Genomic DNA, 13045 nt, shown 5'->3' with positions numbered 1-13045 from the left:
TACTCTTTAAAACCTGTAACCGGAGGAATAACAATAATATGAACTGACTTGCACAAAGGGACGTGGATAATAAAAGCATACCTTGTGGATGACTCCCAGGCTGGCGGTGGCTGTGAACTTCGCCCAGTTGGTCGCTCTTGCTAGCCACTCCAAGTTCTCTCTGGAAAGCGGCAATAAAAAGTCAATCAATTCATAAATGGATAACGAATGAAGGCAATCCTACATAAATGAACCCCATGCTGAAGGTAAAACAAAGGGCCATACCGGAGAAACTGGTCACTTGTGGTTCCTGTGTGCATGAAGGAGTTGGCTATGACCGTAGCTGTGTGGCACACCGAATTCCGCACTGCATCCTGAGCAAAAAACAAAATAAAGAAAAATCTAAATCAAACGGTACACCTAGCACAGTACGCATTATTATGCAAGCTAAACAATATGCAGGTCCTCAAAAAGCGGATGATTTAAATACAGTATTCAAACATTCTTGGTTGAATATTCAGAGGCTTCTACTTCTGTGTGTTTGTCGATTGGTGACATCAAGAGGTTTCCTTATGCAAAACCGTGCACCAAAGCAGCGGCCTTTACCTTTGTGTTTTTTAGGATCATCAAGTCTGTGTTGTTGTTTCGGATGAGGAACTGCAGGTGAAGCTCGATGGCCATCTCCCCGCTTAGGATCTTGATCATCTTGGCGTTCTGGTCTTTAGGCTCCTCCTTCATTGCAAATACGGAGAGAGGTCAGAGAAGAGTTTAGTTGGGTTATTCACCCAAAAGACGAGATAATGGGACAGTAGATCCTTTGGTCTCTGGTGCATGCATATTATAAACGCTCACCACTTCTGCTGGCTTCCCAGCAGGAGAGCTGCCGGCCTTCTCTTCTGTCTCCATTGCCTCACTGGAAAAACACACCGGTATACGGTCATCATTCGCTTTGCATTATTAAATAACAGTTAAAAAAACACCCAAAAAGGCTTATAAAAAGACCAATTTATATAGCAATGGACAAAAAAAATAAAATAAAAGTTGACATAGTTTTGAAGGCAATTTAGTCACTGAAACACAAATCAATCAACCTGCTCCCATTCAATGCATTTCCATCACAAACTCTTATTTTGAAGTCGGCCGCCCACCCGTCTTTGTCGGCGGTGGGCACGGTGCCTGTGTTGGTGGAGCCGGGCACAGAGGGGATGGGCGTGCCCACGGTGCGCAGGTTCTGGATGACCGAGGAGAGGAACTGCTGACTGGCACTCTCGTACAGGTCGAAGCAGATCTGGTAGGCCATCAGCAGGTTGTCCTCCTTCACCAGCTTTTCCAGGATGTCGCTGACGGCCTGGGGGTCGTCCAGGAAGATCAGGCACTGCGTAGGGAAACAGCGGGGAGAGAGAGAATAGGTGAGATGTCCGTCAGAACCTTCTACATCGATTGAGGACCTCGCCTCTCGTTCAGACGGTCGGCCCAAGTTCAGAATTCACCACGGAGGAGAAGTAGGAGAAGTTTATCGATGTCCAAAAGGATAATCTTCACTAAACGCTGTAATGCAAATTTCCAAAGGTTCTTTGAAACCTAAAGTTGGGCAGTATCACGGTAGGCCAGGGTATTTAGGAATACCACAAGTAAGACTTGCATCTTGTGGACTTTTCTATTTATTTTGTTTTATATAACCCATTTCAACCCATTAATGCGGAAGAATTGCCGGATTAGGTATTACGGTAAAAGGTAGCAGTTCCTGTTTTTCTAAGACATGCCTTTCTCTGTTTCATGCCAAATGCTACCATTGACAGAGTACTGGCAATGCTGTTGAAGTCCTTTGTTGTCATTGCCCGAAATTACAGGTTACATAAAAAACCTGAAGGGTCAGTCAAAATCTGTATTTTCACTGATCCTTTGATTTAACAAGCAGTCTCGCTACTTGACACGCTGAATGGTCCTGTCCAACATGCAGGATATTATGTTCTACAGTGGTTTACAATTCCTACATGTATTTTCACTGCGAGGACGGTAATGTAATTTCTTCTGCAAGTAAATTGGTGGAATGGAAATGCTAGTATTTTGACAGCTCTCATGACCCATACAAGACCCTTTTACCGTTAAATGATGGGCACAAGCTGAAAGGGGCTTCTGACAAATACATTTAACTTATATCTTACAGCGAAAAAGCTACGATTAAGTTTGATTCTTACCTGACAAACGTTAATGAAGTCTGGCTTTTCCAGGTTCATGTAGAGCTTCACCAGCACACGGAGCACCTCATTACGGAAGCTTTTGTTCTGCATCAGAGACATGCAAACCTTCAAGCTGTAGGCCAGCAGGCCGCTCACGTCATTCTGCAGGACAGAAAAAGACATACAAATTGTTATTAGGGGAGACCATGATTATGGGCTACGGGGCTCAACCATTACCATTAGTGGACCTAGTTTCCGTATCCTGATGGTCTATCAATATAGTAGAATCGTATTTTGGTACATTTCAGATGCAATGCAAGGAAAACAATTTTATACATTTAAATTTGTACATCTTACCTATCCTAGTAATGATATTTTGCACGGTTGCAAATTAAATTAGTATTCTCATTTTCATTTAACAAATTTACACCTCAAAGAAAAAAAGAAAATCTGAACATTTCACAATCTGAAGAGGCAAAACTTATTTTTCTTAAAAAGGCTGAGTCACCGAAGACTAATCCTTTAGCCAGTTCTAAACGAGGCGTGAAATTCAAACTACTGACCGATTCCAAGATGGTCTTTTCAAAGATGTCCAAGCGCCGGGTCTCCAGGGCGATGCCAATGGCCTGCTTGTACTTGTGGTCGCCGAGGCAACGCAGGAACATCTTGTTGACGATGCCCTCAAGGCGTGGGTCGATACTCTTCTTCTCCTCTTCCTCCGGCAGCTCGGCATTCTCCACCCGCAGCTTGGTGTAGTGGTCGATGCATTTGGCTGGAAGGCAGGACAGCACAGGTTCTCTCATTTAATTCTTCATATCCATATACAATTTTGAGTTCACAACACTATTTATGCAGATAGTTAAAAGAATGCACCGTGGGGTGCCTTCTTGAGTGCACGACGGGGTGTGCTCTTACAATTCCCAGCAGGAAATGTGAGCATTGCAGTTGTTTATAAACAGTACAAGAGCAGTATAAAAACTATGCATAAAGAAAACACTAAATGTACTAGTTTTGCAAGGGTGTGGCTATTGTCACAACAGTGGATGTTCTCCTGAGAACATTGTGGTAACTGTAGTTGGACGCCCTTCCTTTTAAATAAATTGAAGGAGTTCAAAGTGTGTATCTTTCCCTATCTGAAATGGAACTTGCAGAAACTGCTGCTCTTGGATTGCCTTTTTATTAACTGATAAATACGGTTAAATCATTAAAAACAAATATTAAAAGCAAAACTACAATACAGTTTTGTTTTTTACTACAATGCTGATTCATTCACTGGTCCAAGTCTGTTAGGAAAGACCTTAAATGTAGTCTAAAAGTTTCAGAAGACACAGTTTGAGAGTAAAAAATATGGTGTTTTTCGAACATTGCGCAAAGTTTTTATGAAATGACACGGCAGTATTAGCCCTATTCAGCCGAAGAGAAACAGACGGGTGCTACTACGGATGACTTATTGTCAGAAAAGGAGAACAATGTTTTTTTCAAAGTATAAAATTGCTGACCAATGCACAGAGCGTGTCACACACATCCAAGCACCAGCACAACTGGGGCAAGACACAGAACCCATGAGGTCAATGCATCCAACCATGGACTAACCCATAACTAAAGGGGAGTTTACTTTTAAACTAAACAGAAGTTAAGTTTAGTGAATATGAATCTAACTTGGGAGACCGTGTTAGATGTGTGGGACTGTACAGTGAGATCATTTTACCCAGGGCCAACCGCAATGCTGGACATCCCACATATAATCATGCAGCAGATTCTTTGTCTTCACTTACCAATAATGGTCTCCACATACTCCGAGTCGTCTGTGACGTTGAAGAGGTCACCCGCTCCCAAAGCGTAGTTGAGGGATTCCTCGAAAGCCCCCAGGTGATAGAATACCTTTGAGGCCACCAAAGCAGCAAATTCTCTGCTCCTAAACGTCTCATCCTCGTACAAGACTTCACTGTAATACAGAGTCACCGGTTACATGACGCATTCCAAAGGAATATCATAAAAATCAGGTATGATTTGTTGACGCTAAAACAGAAAAATGGGAAGCATGGTATTTGTGGGAGGGTAGGAAAGTGTTGGATAAATGAAATTGTCGAGTATTAATAAGCAAATCTGTTAACCAGAATAATGGGAGTAAAAGAAAAATGATAAGGGGAGTATAGTCACTTACATCTTGTCTACAGATCCGGAAATCTCAGCCCAGAAGTCATTGACAATGGAGTTCAGCTTGTGCAGCGCAAACTCCTGCAATGCACACACAAACATGAGCCATGTTAAAGGAGTTGCTTTTCCAGAAATAATACATTTGTATTACAGAAGGCACCATACGCAAGGGAAAAATACAGTGCGAAAAAATTGTATAATGAAGCTTCGTTCTGATCCATTAGAATCTGAATAAAACATATGCAGTTATACAGCAAGAGTAATAAAGATCTAACTTTTTACAATGTTAACAATTAAAATGTGGTTACTTTGAATGCACACAGCATCGGTATGTTTTTTATAAAGGATCCTAGTTTGGCGTGTAGTTTCTGACGGGATAGTGATGTTATTTATATAAGTTGTATTAATGACTTAAGTTTAAAAGCTGTGGAAGTGGGAAGCTGCTGAATGCAAATAAGAAACGTTGGGCCAGAGTTGAACGCAGATGAATCCGTCCAGCACGTCATTGTAGCCTGTCATGCTAGCACAACAACCAGCTAGTAACAACTAGTACCTTCAACTGGGGCTCCTCCTCGTCCAGGAGGGAAATTATACCGGCTGAAAGAAAACAAGTAAAACATTTTCGTTATTCGTTCGTCTTCAAAGAATCAGAATCAACATCTCTCTCTCTCTCACACACACACACACACACACACACACACACACTCCTGTAGTGAGCCTGTAGCATCACTGACCAATGATCATTGATGCTCGACGACAGCGCAGTACCACAATGTTACGTTTGAATGATCATATTCCTCAGACATGTTAAAATACCATGTTGGTTCAGAAATGTCGGTTATTACTGTTTGAATACAACATTAGAACAGCGTCGGCTTGCTTTAGCCGGCTAGCCGACACCCGCTAACTGTGTGACTCAGCTAAACCAATGGCTACTAACAACGCCGTCTCTGCTTGAACGAAAGAAATGCGCTCCAACTTACCGGCAGATGTGATCATGTTTGTATCTTTGGTTCCTCCTAGACCCCACTAGACTGTTTTGATCGTCTGCTTCTTGGGAGAAAATGAAGAAGGAGGTCCAAATATCTAAAGTACAACACATACACCCGCTGCTAAGTTCTTTTTTGTCTAACTGGACAAGTCCCCTTCAATGGACCTGTAATGTGAAATGCTGGTTTGTGCCTGACTAAAAATAAAACCGATTTCCAACAATATCCCACTGAGCTCCTTTTAACTAATTTTAAATCGTTACACTTTTGATAGTAATGAATAAAAATTTAATTGTGTTAATTTACAAAACCAAACTACTTAAATATAATGCATACGATTTTATTTCACGATCCGGCTTTCATGACGGCCTGCTTCGTGAATTGGCTCTGTAGATATGAAACCATCCAAGCTATATATGAATGGCACATTGAGGCTATCCTTCTTCATGAAACTCTTTAAATAATTGTACTCTAAATCTTTTTTTTTAATTAGATGTGTCATTGTAAATGAATATGAATGGCCTTGTGAAGAAGGGTTATATATATATATGCTATATATATCTTTTCTTATGGATAATGATTTTTTATGGATAATGATCATCTAGGTAGCATACTTTTGTATTTATTTCTTCTGAGAAATGACCTTATTGTAAGTCTTTGAATAGAAGCATCTCCCGACCTAAATGCCCTGAAATTTAATGTAAATGTCTATGTTTTTATATATATGAAAATTTATTTTTATAGTGAATTAAAAAAAACATATAGGCATCTGCTATAACACCTAAAGGCCTATTATGAGTCACTGGTCTCCATCCATGGTTTTACATGGTCATTATTACCACATGTGAGTGGCTGATGCTGAAAACCGTACATCGGTGAGGGCGGAAACCAGGAGACCTAACAGCATCGTTACTATAAACATGGCTGACGCTTCAAAGATTCGCAATATCATGAACATTGAACATACCTTCTTGTGACATGCTTTTGGTGTAGTATACATGCACTCATGGTAGTCATAAAATAAAAAATATGGAAATATGAGTGCTGTGTTTAGTGTTGAACACCCACAACACTAAATGGTATGCTCCAAAGCATGCCTTATTGTGTTTATGGATTTTCTAATGTTTCTTTTTCTGGCAGTTCTAACAACATTTAAGGTTTTCTTTTCTCTGTGAACCCTTTAAAATCCGTTACATAGTTTGCTAGTTTTTATTTATATAAAAATGCATACTAGGGCAGCATACTTGATCATAAATAAAGGTTAAAAACAATGTGTCACATTAAAATCACAGTTTTGTCACATTAGTGCAATTGTTAATTCTCATCATGAAAGGCACACATTTTTTACATTAAGAACATCCTTTCTATTCTTTCATGTTAAAAATGTACAGTTTATGTTCCCAATATATTCTCATTACATTGTATTTTCTTAATTTAGCTCATGAACTAAATTAAATACATAATTAGACTACAGATATGTGTTTAATGCTCTCTATGTTGAATTGTATATAAAACCTTTTGACAAACTATGACTAAAATAAATATCGTCAGTGGCCCTCAGCTAGCAACTGTATCTAGACTTCTCTATGAATGTTAATGTAATGACAGCGAAACACAATTTGTCAGCACTGGCTAGCAAACGATAAGGTCCCTTGACGACAGAGGTGATGTTATCTTAGATCATTTATGGGATGTTCATCCCATGCTGTGGGGCGGGGGTAGGGGGGTAGCTCAACAGTGAAAATAATATCCAGTCATTGAGGTTTCTCCAATTCCCTTGAGTCACGTGTCACCATGTTAACTATCCACAGCAGTTGTTCCCTCTTGTGCATGTGATCAAGTTGACACAGAAAAGGTTTTAAGAGGAATTCCTTCTTCCAGACTTCCCGCATCACCTGGAAGAACAATAGAACAGATATCATGTGTCATATGTTTTTACTATTGGTCTAAAGATGGTGCTTGAATAGTATAACCTGTCAGCATGCATTAAGCTATAGAGACGAAGCCTCCCCTCACTGCTCCAATTGGGAAAGAATGAAGAGTTATCCACAGGGCTCAATGCATATATCAAAAGCAGGACAAGGAATTAGAAATTATAGAATTAGAGTCATCTCATACCACATGATTGCTGCATCTTTTAATCCACCCAAGCAGTGTTGGATAGCATGATATGTGTATGAGGATGAGAATACATACTCCCAGCAGCTAGCCCAGACATAGCGGAATGCAGATGCGTCTCTACCTCTTTCCTTACTGGTTGGAGAGCTGCTCCGTGGTTCTCTCCTGACAGGCCAGGGTAAACACCTGCTATGACACTTTGAGGAGTGAACCCCATCCGTTGTATGATCTGAAACAAGCAAAAACAAAAAGTGTTAGACCACTTGGCGGCTCTCTTGAGGAGCTCATTTCTGTTTCATGAATACCCCTTTTGTTCCGGGGGGGGGGGGGACATTGTAGTCGAGCTTGGGAAAAATAAACTTGTGTGCATTGATGACTGGTCTTGTGAGTGTCGTGACTGACCTACATAATTTGAATATTTCGGCAGGCAGGCCACACAAGGGGAACATTTGTGATCAAACGGACGATGACATAGCCTAATTGAAGAAAATCACATTGTGTAAAAGGTTTAAGCAAAAGGTTATACCTGCTGCTTGAGAAGAATACCAAACTCTGCAGGCGTTTTCCTTGATTTCAAGGATCTTGCTGTTCTTGTTTGGTATAAAAGTGCCAACCCAGATCGCCTCTTGCAGCCGTTTCCGAAAGACTGAGCGAATTAGATGCTCAAGGAATTCCACGCAATGTCGCGTGTCGCCACTTTCCAAAGTGGTGCGGACCAGACCCAGCAGCACGGGCTTCGGGTTCGCACGTTTCGTACGTGCACGCACGTCTTTCAATATTTCCTTCACGCACGCTTTGCTGGACAATCCCTTCAGGAACTCTTGACTAAAAATAAATATTATAACAGGTGAGGCTATTGTTCTGTGCAGGCAACTCATGTTGATGCTTTTGGTTGCCGTTCTTTGAAGGTCTCCGTTGGGTTGCGGCCGAAAGTCCTCCCCCGTTGGCTTGACCCCGATTCCCAAATCCACAGACGACTCGGTGAGAGCCTTTTCCTTAGGTGCGGTTACATCGAGCGCTTCGGTCTCGCACACGATCCCGTTTTCATTGAGTGAGTCGCCGTGCTGACAGGACGGGCTCTTCCGTCCGCTATCGTTGTTGTTCCGGCCAGCGTTGTCACCTGCGGTCAAATCTGTGGACGTGCTGTTAAACATTCCCTCGATGAACTCCTCCATGATTCCAGTTTCATTCTCTTCGGTTTTGCGTGCCTCACTGACCAGATGCAGCTTCTCTTTTCCGCCGATCTGAGAAATTACCTTTTGAAATTCCCTTTCCTCTGTGGAAAGCGTCTCATCTAGGAAGGTCGGGCATGCCATGACGCCCGTTTGGCAATAACACGAAAACACACAACCTTTCAGCTTGTTAAGTCCTCCTCAAATAAGTTTATATACAGAGGTCATTCAGAAACGACAACGCCATCCTCTCAAACGGTGTAAGTGCAGGTCCCGGACTGAGAACTGTTCCACGCTTGGAGAAAGGAAATGACAGAGGAGTGGGCGGACCTCTAGATACTACAATTCACAATGCTATTGGCTGTTAGCCGGCTACGTTTGATAGGCGGGGTTATCTGAAAGTGCAACGTATACAAAAGATAATTGCGAGTTAATCTTTAATTACACATCTCCACACAACAACAATGTTTTCGTACGTTTGTCATAAACATGGTGATAGGATCGAGGCAATGACATTGACAATGGACCATACATACGAACATACATTTAGGGTTATGGTAAGTTGTTCGATCTTTTCTGATGATCTGTAAATAATTGAAGCGATCCTCGCGCAGGCATGGAATGATGAAACCTTAAGGTGCAGAGTCCACTGGCTTTATTCCTAATATTTGCGCTGAAAAAAGTCCATTCTCCCCCCCTAGATTGTAGAGTCCTAGCTGCTGAAACAGGAAGAATAAAAGAAAAAAAAAACACCATTAACATATTTTCTTTATATTGTATACTTTAGTATGTTTTACAAATTAAATACAGTACGTTTCAAGATCAACCTTTTTTTTGTCACCCCCACTTGGGAGTCAACTCAACTACCTCTACTACCAGCTGCTGTAATCCTATAATCCTTCCCGGTCTATTCTTCATTTCAAGGTGCTGTCAATTTCACATTCCAACCAGTTTGATTCAATTTAATTAAAGAAAAAAGTAGAATAACTTTAGCCAAGCAAAAGCCCCACTTGCTTCCCACATCATTGAGTGAGGCTTCATTGCTTACTGAGGAATGAATGATAAACCAGAGAGGTTGACAAACACTAATAAGGACCAAAGCACCATGCCTGACCTTTAGACTATGTGATTTTTGAATGGCAGGACTGGGGGTTTCTCCACTCACTGAGATTTAAAACATGGATTATAGATCTGTATGAAGCTGGCCAGCCGAGATATTTTACTGTCTAGCAGCAACCCTGAAGTGAGGCAGTGTGCATACTGAGGTTACTGACCTCCCGGTTCAGGGCCAGGATTAGCTCTGGGTCCAGGGGACCTCGGGCCGATACGCGGAGAGTTAGGCGAACTGAAGCAAAGGAAAAACAAACAACAAAGCAAAAGTTCAATGTATTGTGTCCGAATGATAAACGTCAATGCAAACCATCCTCTGTTGCATTTCAAGGATTTTTTAACTTTTATTTTATTTATTATTTATTTTCTCATTTTCCAGTTAAACTTCGTATCCATTCAACATATTGGCTAGCTTCAACATATAATATCAAGGAATAAGAGATCAAGATGCACAACCTGTAATTTTTTCCGTTGACATCAGGTCTCGGAGGGCGGACAGATGAGCCATTGTCAGAATATTAAATGGCAATTTAGAAATACTCTGGATTACAGTCAAGTTGTCGGCTGCAGCATGCGTCCCCTTTGTTATAGTCATATTGTCAAAACTTGGAGGATAAACAGGAAAAACTGCGAAAATATCACACACACACACACACACACGGTATTATCTTGCACAATACAAAACTGTATAATCTTTTGTACCCATGGAAGGTTATTATCTTGTAACTCAATCCATTATGAGCATAAGGAGCACAGAGATAAGTTAGAAATGGATTAAGAAATGCAATCATCAAATAATTGTTTCTGTTTTTCAAGTGATCTGGTTGCTGCTCCTTCCCCTGCCCCAGTTCAGCCCGTACAGCCTGGAACCTGAGACATTATTCAGGTGAACTGGGTTCTCACAGAATAACAAAGAAAACAAAGTTCCCAGCGTTGTTCATATTACTACTCAAACACATCTTTTATTAAGCACAAAAGTTAAAAAGTACCATCTTCTAAGTCATCTCTCCGACAGATCTAAGACATTCCAGCAGCAACATACATTATAGGTATTACAACAGCTAAAACAGGTTTTAGAACTTTGCTTTAGATCTCTTACCTTGTGCATTCAACATGTCATTTCTGAGTAGTAACAAGGAGAGCACCAGTGCAATATTAACGAGAGAAATGGTTCCTGGCCGCAGCGACACAAAATAGATGTTTTTTCGTATCATGCTGAACAGAGCACAACACCAGACTCTTTCCCAGAGACTCCACGGCAGCAAGAACTAACGGGAGTTGTTCGTTCAAAAGAGACACAACCACTCCAGAAGTTTAGGGTTTCACCTTTCTACATACTGGGACTGTATGAATCTGTCCCCATTCTGTCCCAAAGAACAACAGAATTTTACTCAGCGTAGTCAAATGACAAAGAGTGGATGAACAAAGAATTCAAAACAGGAGAGTGAATCAAACCAACAAAACCTACCACACTGCTTTCTGTTGTACTGGTTGTTCTTACTTGTGCTATGAAAATAAGGTTGAATCTAATCTAATGAAACATGCTCATGCTTAAAATAATTATTTTTATATAATTATTCAATAATTATTCATCTTTAATCATGAAACTACAAATATGATTCAAAAAAATCCTTTTATACCCTACATGCTGAAAAAGAAAAGTATTTTACTCATAGAATACTGAAGCCCTGTTCCCCTGTTTCAATCACCTGGTTCTATTTGTTACCAGTCAGTTTTAGAAAACATTATCATATACATGTACAAGGCCCTGAACGGCCTGGCAACAGCATACCTTATCAACCTCCTGTACCCTATCATTCCAAGAGAGCAAAAATACAAAAGGGGACAGGGCGTTCATAGTAATGCCACCTTCAGGTTGAGATCTTGTTTTTTTACGTGCATGCTATTATTCCCTTTCTTGTACTGTATTGTGTTTGTACTCTCTGTGTTGCCTGATCGTCGGCTACTCGTTATTTCACTACGTTTTTCCCCATTACCACGTGTTTGGTTCTCATTAGGGACCTAAGGAAGGATTTGGCTGGATTCTTGTCATACCTTGTGTTGAGCCTGTCTGTTTGTTAGAACTTAAAATCTGATAGTTAGACCTTCAGATTTTGACAGCAGCAAAATTGAATTTAGGCCACATTAATGCAAAGCCTCAGCCTGTACATTTATTTGTTAAATTGTTGTCTCTATATGTATATATACTAAATATGTATATATGTATGTAGACACTATATATAGTGTCTTAACGTGTGATTCTTACAGTGGTGTGGTTTCCTTGGAGGAACATGGATCCCAACCGGACTGAGATCCAGAGCTCCAACCCCGGGATCCAGAGTGTTTCTGAGGTACCGAGGACCAATTTCCAGTCCAGCACACTGCCCTTGCTAGTTGTTGTTCACAGAATCTCCTCAAAACATATTATTTCCCATCCGCTTCTGCTGGTAACAGCTGCCTCTTGGGCATTCTTCTTAATGTAACTCCCTCAGATTATCTGCCTTTTATATATTTTTCCTCAGACTGCAAGCCAGTACTGACCAAGTATCTATCCACATTTGAAGCTGAAACCTTGGGCCCTTGGAACCGGGGTCTCCCTGAAAGAACTCCTTCTGGACAGCCAGGGGCTCCTCCGCTCCTTTCCTTGGGCTTGTTAATTGCTGTTGTTGCTCTTAAACTAAATTGTAGGACCTATGGGGAAATAATGTCTTTCCATAGTCTCTACAATAAGGTGCAGGACCTAGTGGTCTGTAAAGATCCAGCTCTCCTGGGCTACACCCAAGCTGGCATCATTGAGGGGGTGCTGACCACTTACAAGTCACTGAGACAAGCCCACCCAGCTGGTACCCCCTTCCCCTTTGTGTGCCAATAACCCAGGGAAGAAGAAGAAGGGATGGAGAATATGCTCTTCTCCAAGTTCCTTCCTGGAAATCTGGCAGATAAACTATGCCAACACTATGGCGAATGGCTGCACTCTATCAAACAGTTCAACAGAGCTTTTACAGCCGTGGGCCTATCTGCTCAGGTCAGGCGTGAGGAAGAGGACAACAAAGAGACTAATGGTCTCTTCTGTCTGGCTGAGAACCCTCTTGCACTCGACTGTAGTGTGGCAGCCTACTAGAGAGTGTGCCCTGAAGACTTGTTTGTTGAGGACACAGATTCTAGCAAGTATGTGTCCGGTGATAAGAGTCCGCAGAGAATAGCGGTGTTACAATATTGGCAATATCTTCAATATAAACTGTTACATCTGGCACTGCTGCGTCAGTGCAATGTGTTTTACGGTAACGTGCGATTCACGTGACCGTACCTGTTTCCCGCTAGTTGCGTTTTGGTGAATAAA

At 41.3% G+C, this 13045-nt stretch overlaps 2 protein-coding genes across 2 annotated transcripts in view; both read right to left on the bottom strand.

The window, feature by feature from the left end:
* psmd1 (proteasome 26S subunit, non-ATPase 1) overlaps window positions 1–5458 on the bottom strand; it is a 36492-nt gene extending 31034 nt beyond the window's left edge. The window contains exons 1-11 of the mRNA XM_079739661.1: window positions 5300–5458; window positions 4870–4913; window positions 4324–4397; window positions 3935–4104; window positions 2723–2931; window positions 2178–2321; window positions 1128–1354; window positions 832–892; window positions 586–711; window positions 265–353; window positions 82–160 (exon numbers count right to left, since the gene is read on the bottom strand). Coding sequence (XP_079595787.1) covers window positions 82–160; window positions 265–353; window positions 586–711; window positions 832–892; window positions 1128–1354; window positions 2178–2321; window positions 2723–2931; window positions 3935–4104; window positions 4324–4397; window positions 4870–4913; window positions 5300–5315 — 1239 coding nt within the window. The 5' untranslated portion in view covers window positions 5316–5458. The remainder of the gene's footprint in view (window positions 1–81; window positions 161–264; window positions 354–585; window positions 712–831; window positions 893–1127; window positions 1355–2177; window positions 2322–2722; window positions 2932–3934; window positions 4105–4323; window positions 4398–4869; window positions 4914–5299) is intronic.
* A 1088-nt stretch (window positions 5459–6546) lies between these two features.
* Window positions 6547–8826, bottom strand: LOC307077994 (uncharacterized protein). Its single transcript, XM_079739524.1, has 3 exons — window positions 7950–8826; window positions 7548–7652; window positions 6547–7200 (listed from the first exon to the last, which is right to left on the bottom strand). The coding sequence occupies exons 1-3, from the start codon at window positions 8737–8739 to the stop codon at window positions 7142–7144; spliced, it is 954 nt and encodes a 317-aa protein (XP_079595650.1). The 5' UTR covers window positions 8740–8826; the 3' UTR covers window positions 6547–7141.
* Window positions 8827–13045: the final 4219 nt, after the last annotated feature.

Source organism: Pollachius pollachius (genome assembly GCF_949987615.1).
Source record: "Pollachius pollachius genome assembly, chromosome: 7".
NCBI lineage: Eukaryota > Metazoa > Chordata > Actinopteri > Gadiformes > Gadidae > Pollachius > Pollachius pollachius.
This window is presented reverse-complemented; position numbering and strand designations above follow the sequence as displayed.

Excerpts from the sequence above, each read along its gene's own strand:
- LOC307077994 (XM_079739524.1), bottom strand. The coding sequence starts at position 8,739 with ATGGCATGCCCGACCTTCCTAGATGAGACGCTTTCCACAGAGGAAAGG. Across the intron at positions 7,653-7,949 it reads GTATTCTTCTCAAGCAGCAG|ATCATACAACGGATGGGGTT; the intron begins GTATAACCTTTT and ends TGCTTGTTTCAG. Across the intron at positions 7,201-7,547 it reads TCCAACCAGTAAGGAAAGAG|GTGATGCGGGAAGTCTGGAA; the intron begins GTAGAGACGCAT and ends TTGTTCTTCCAG.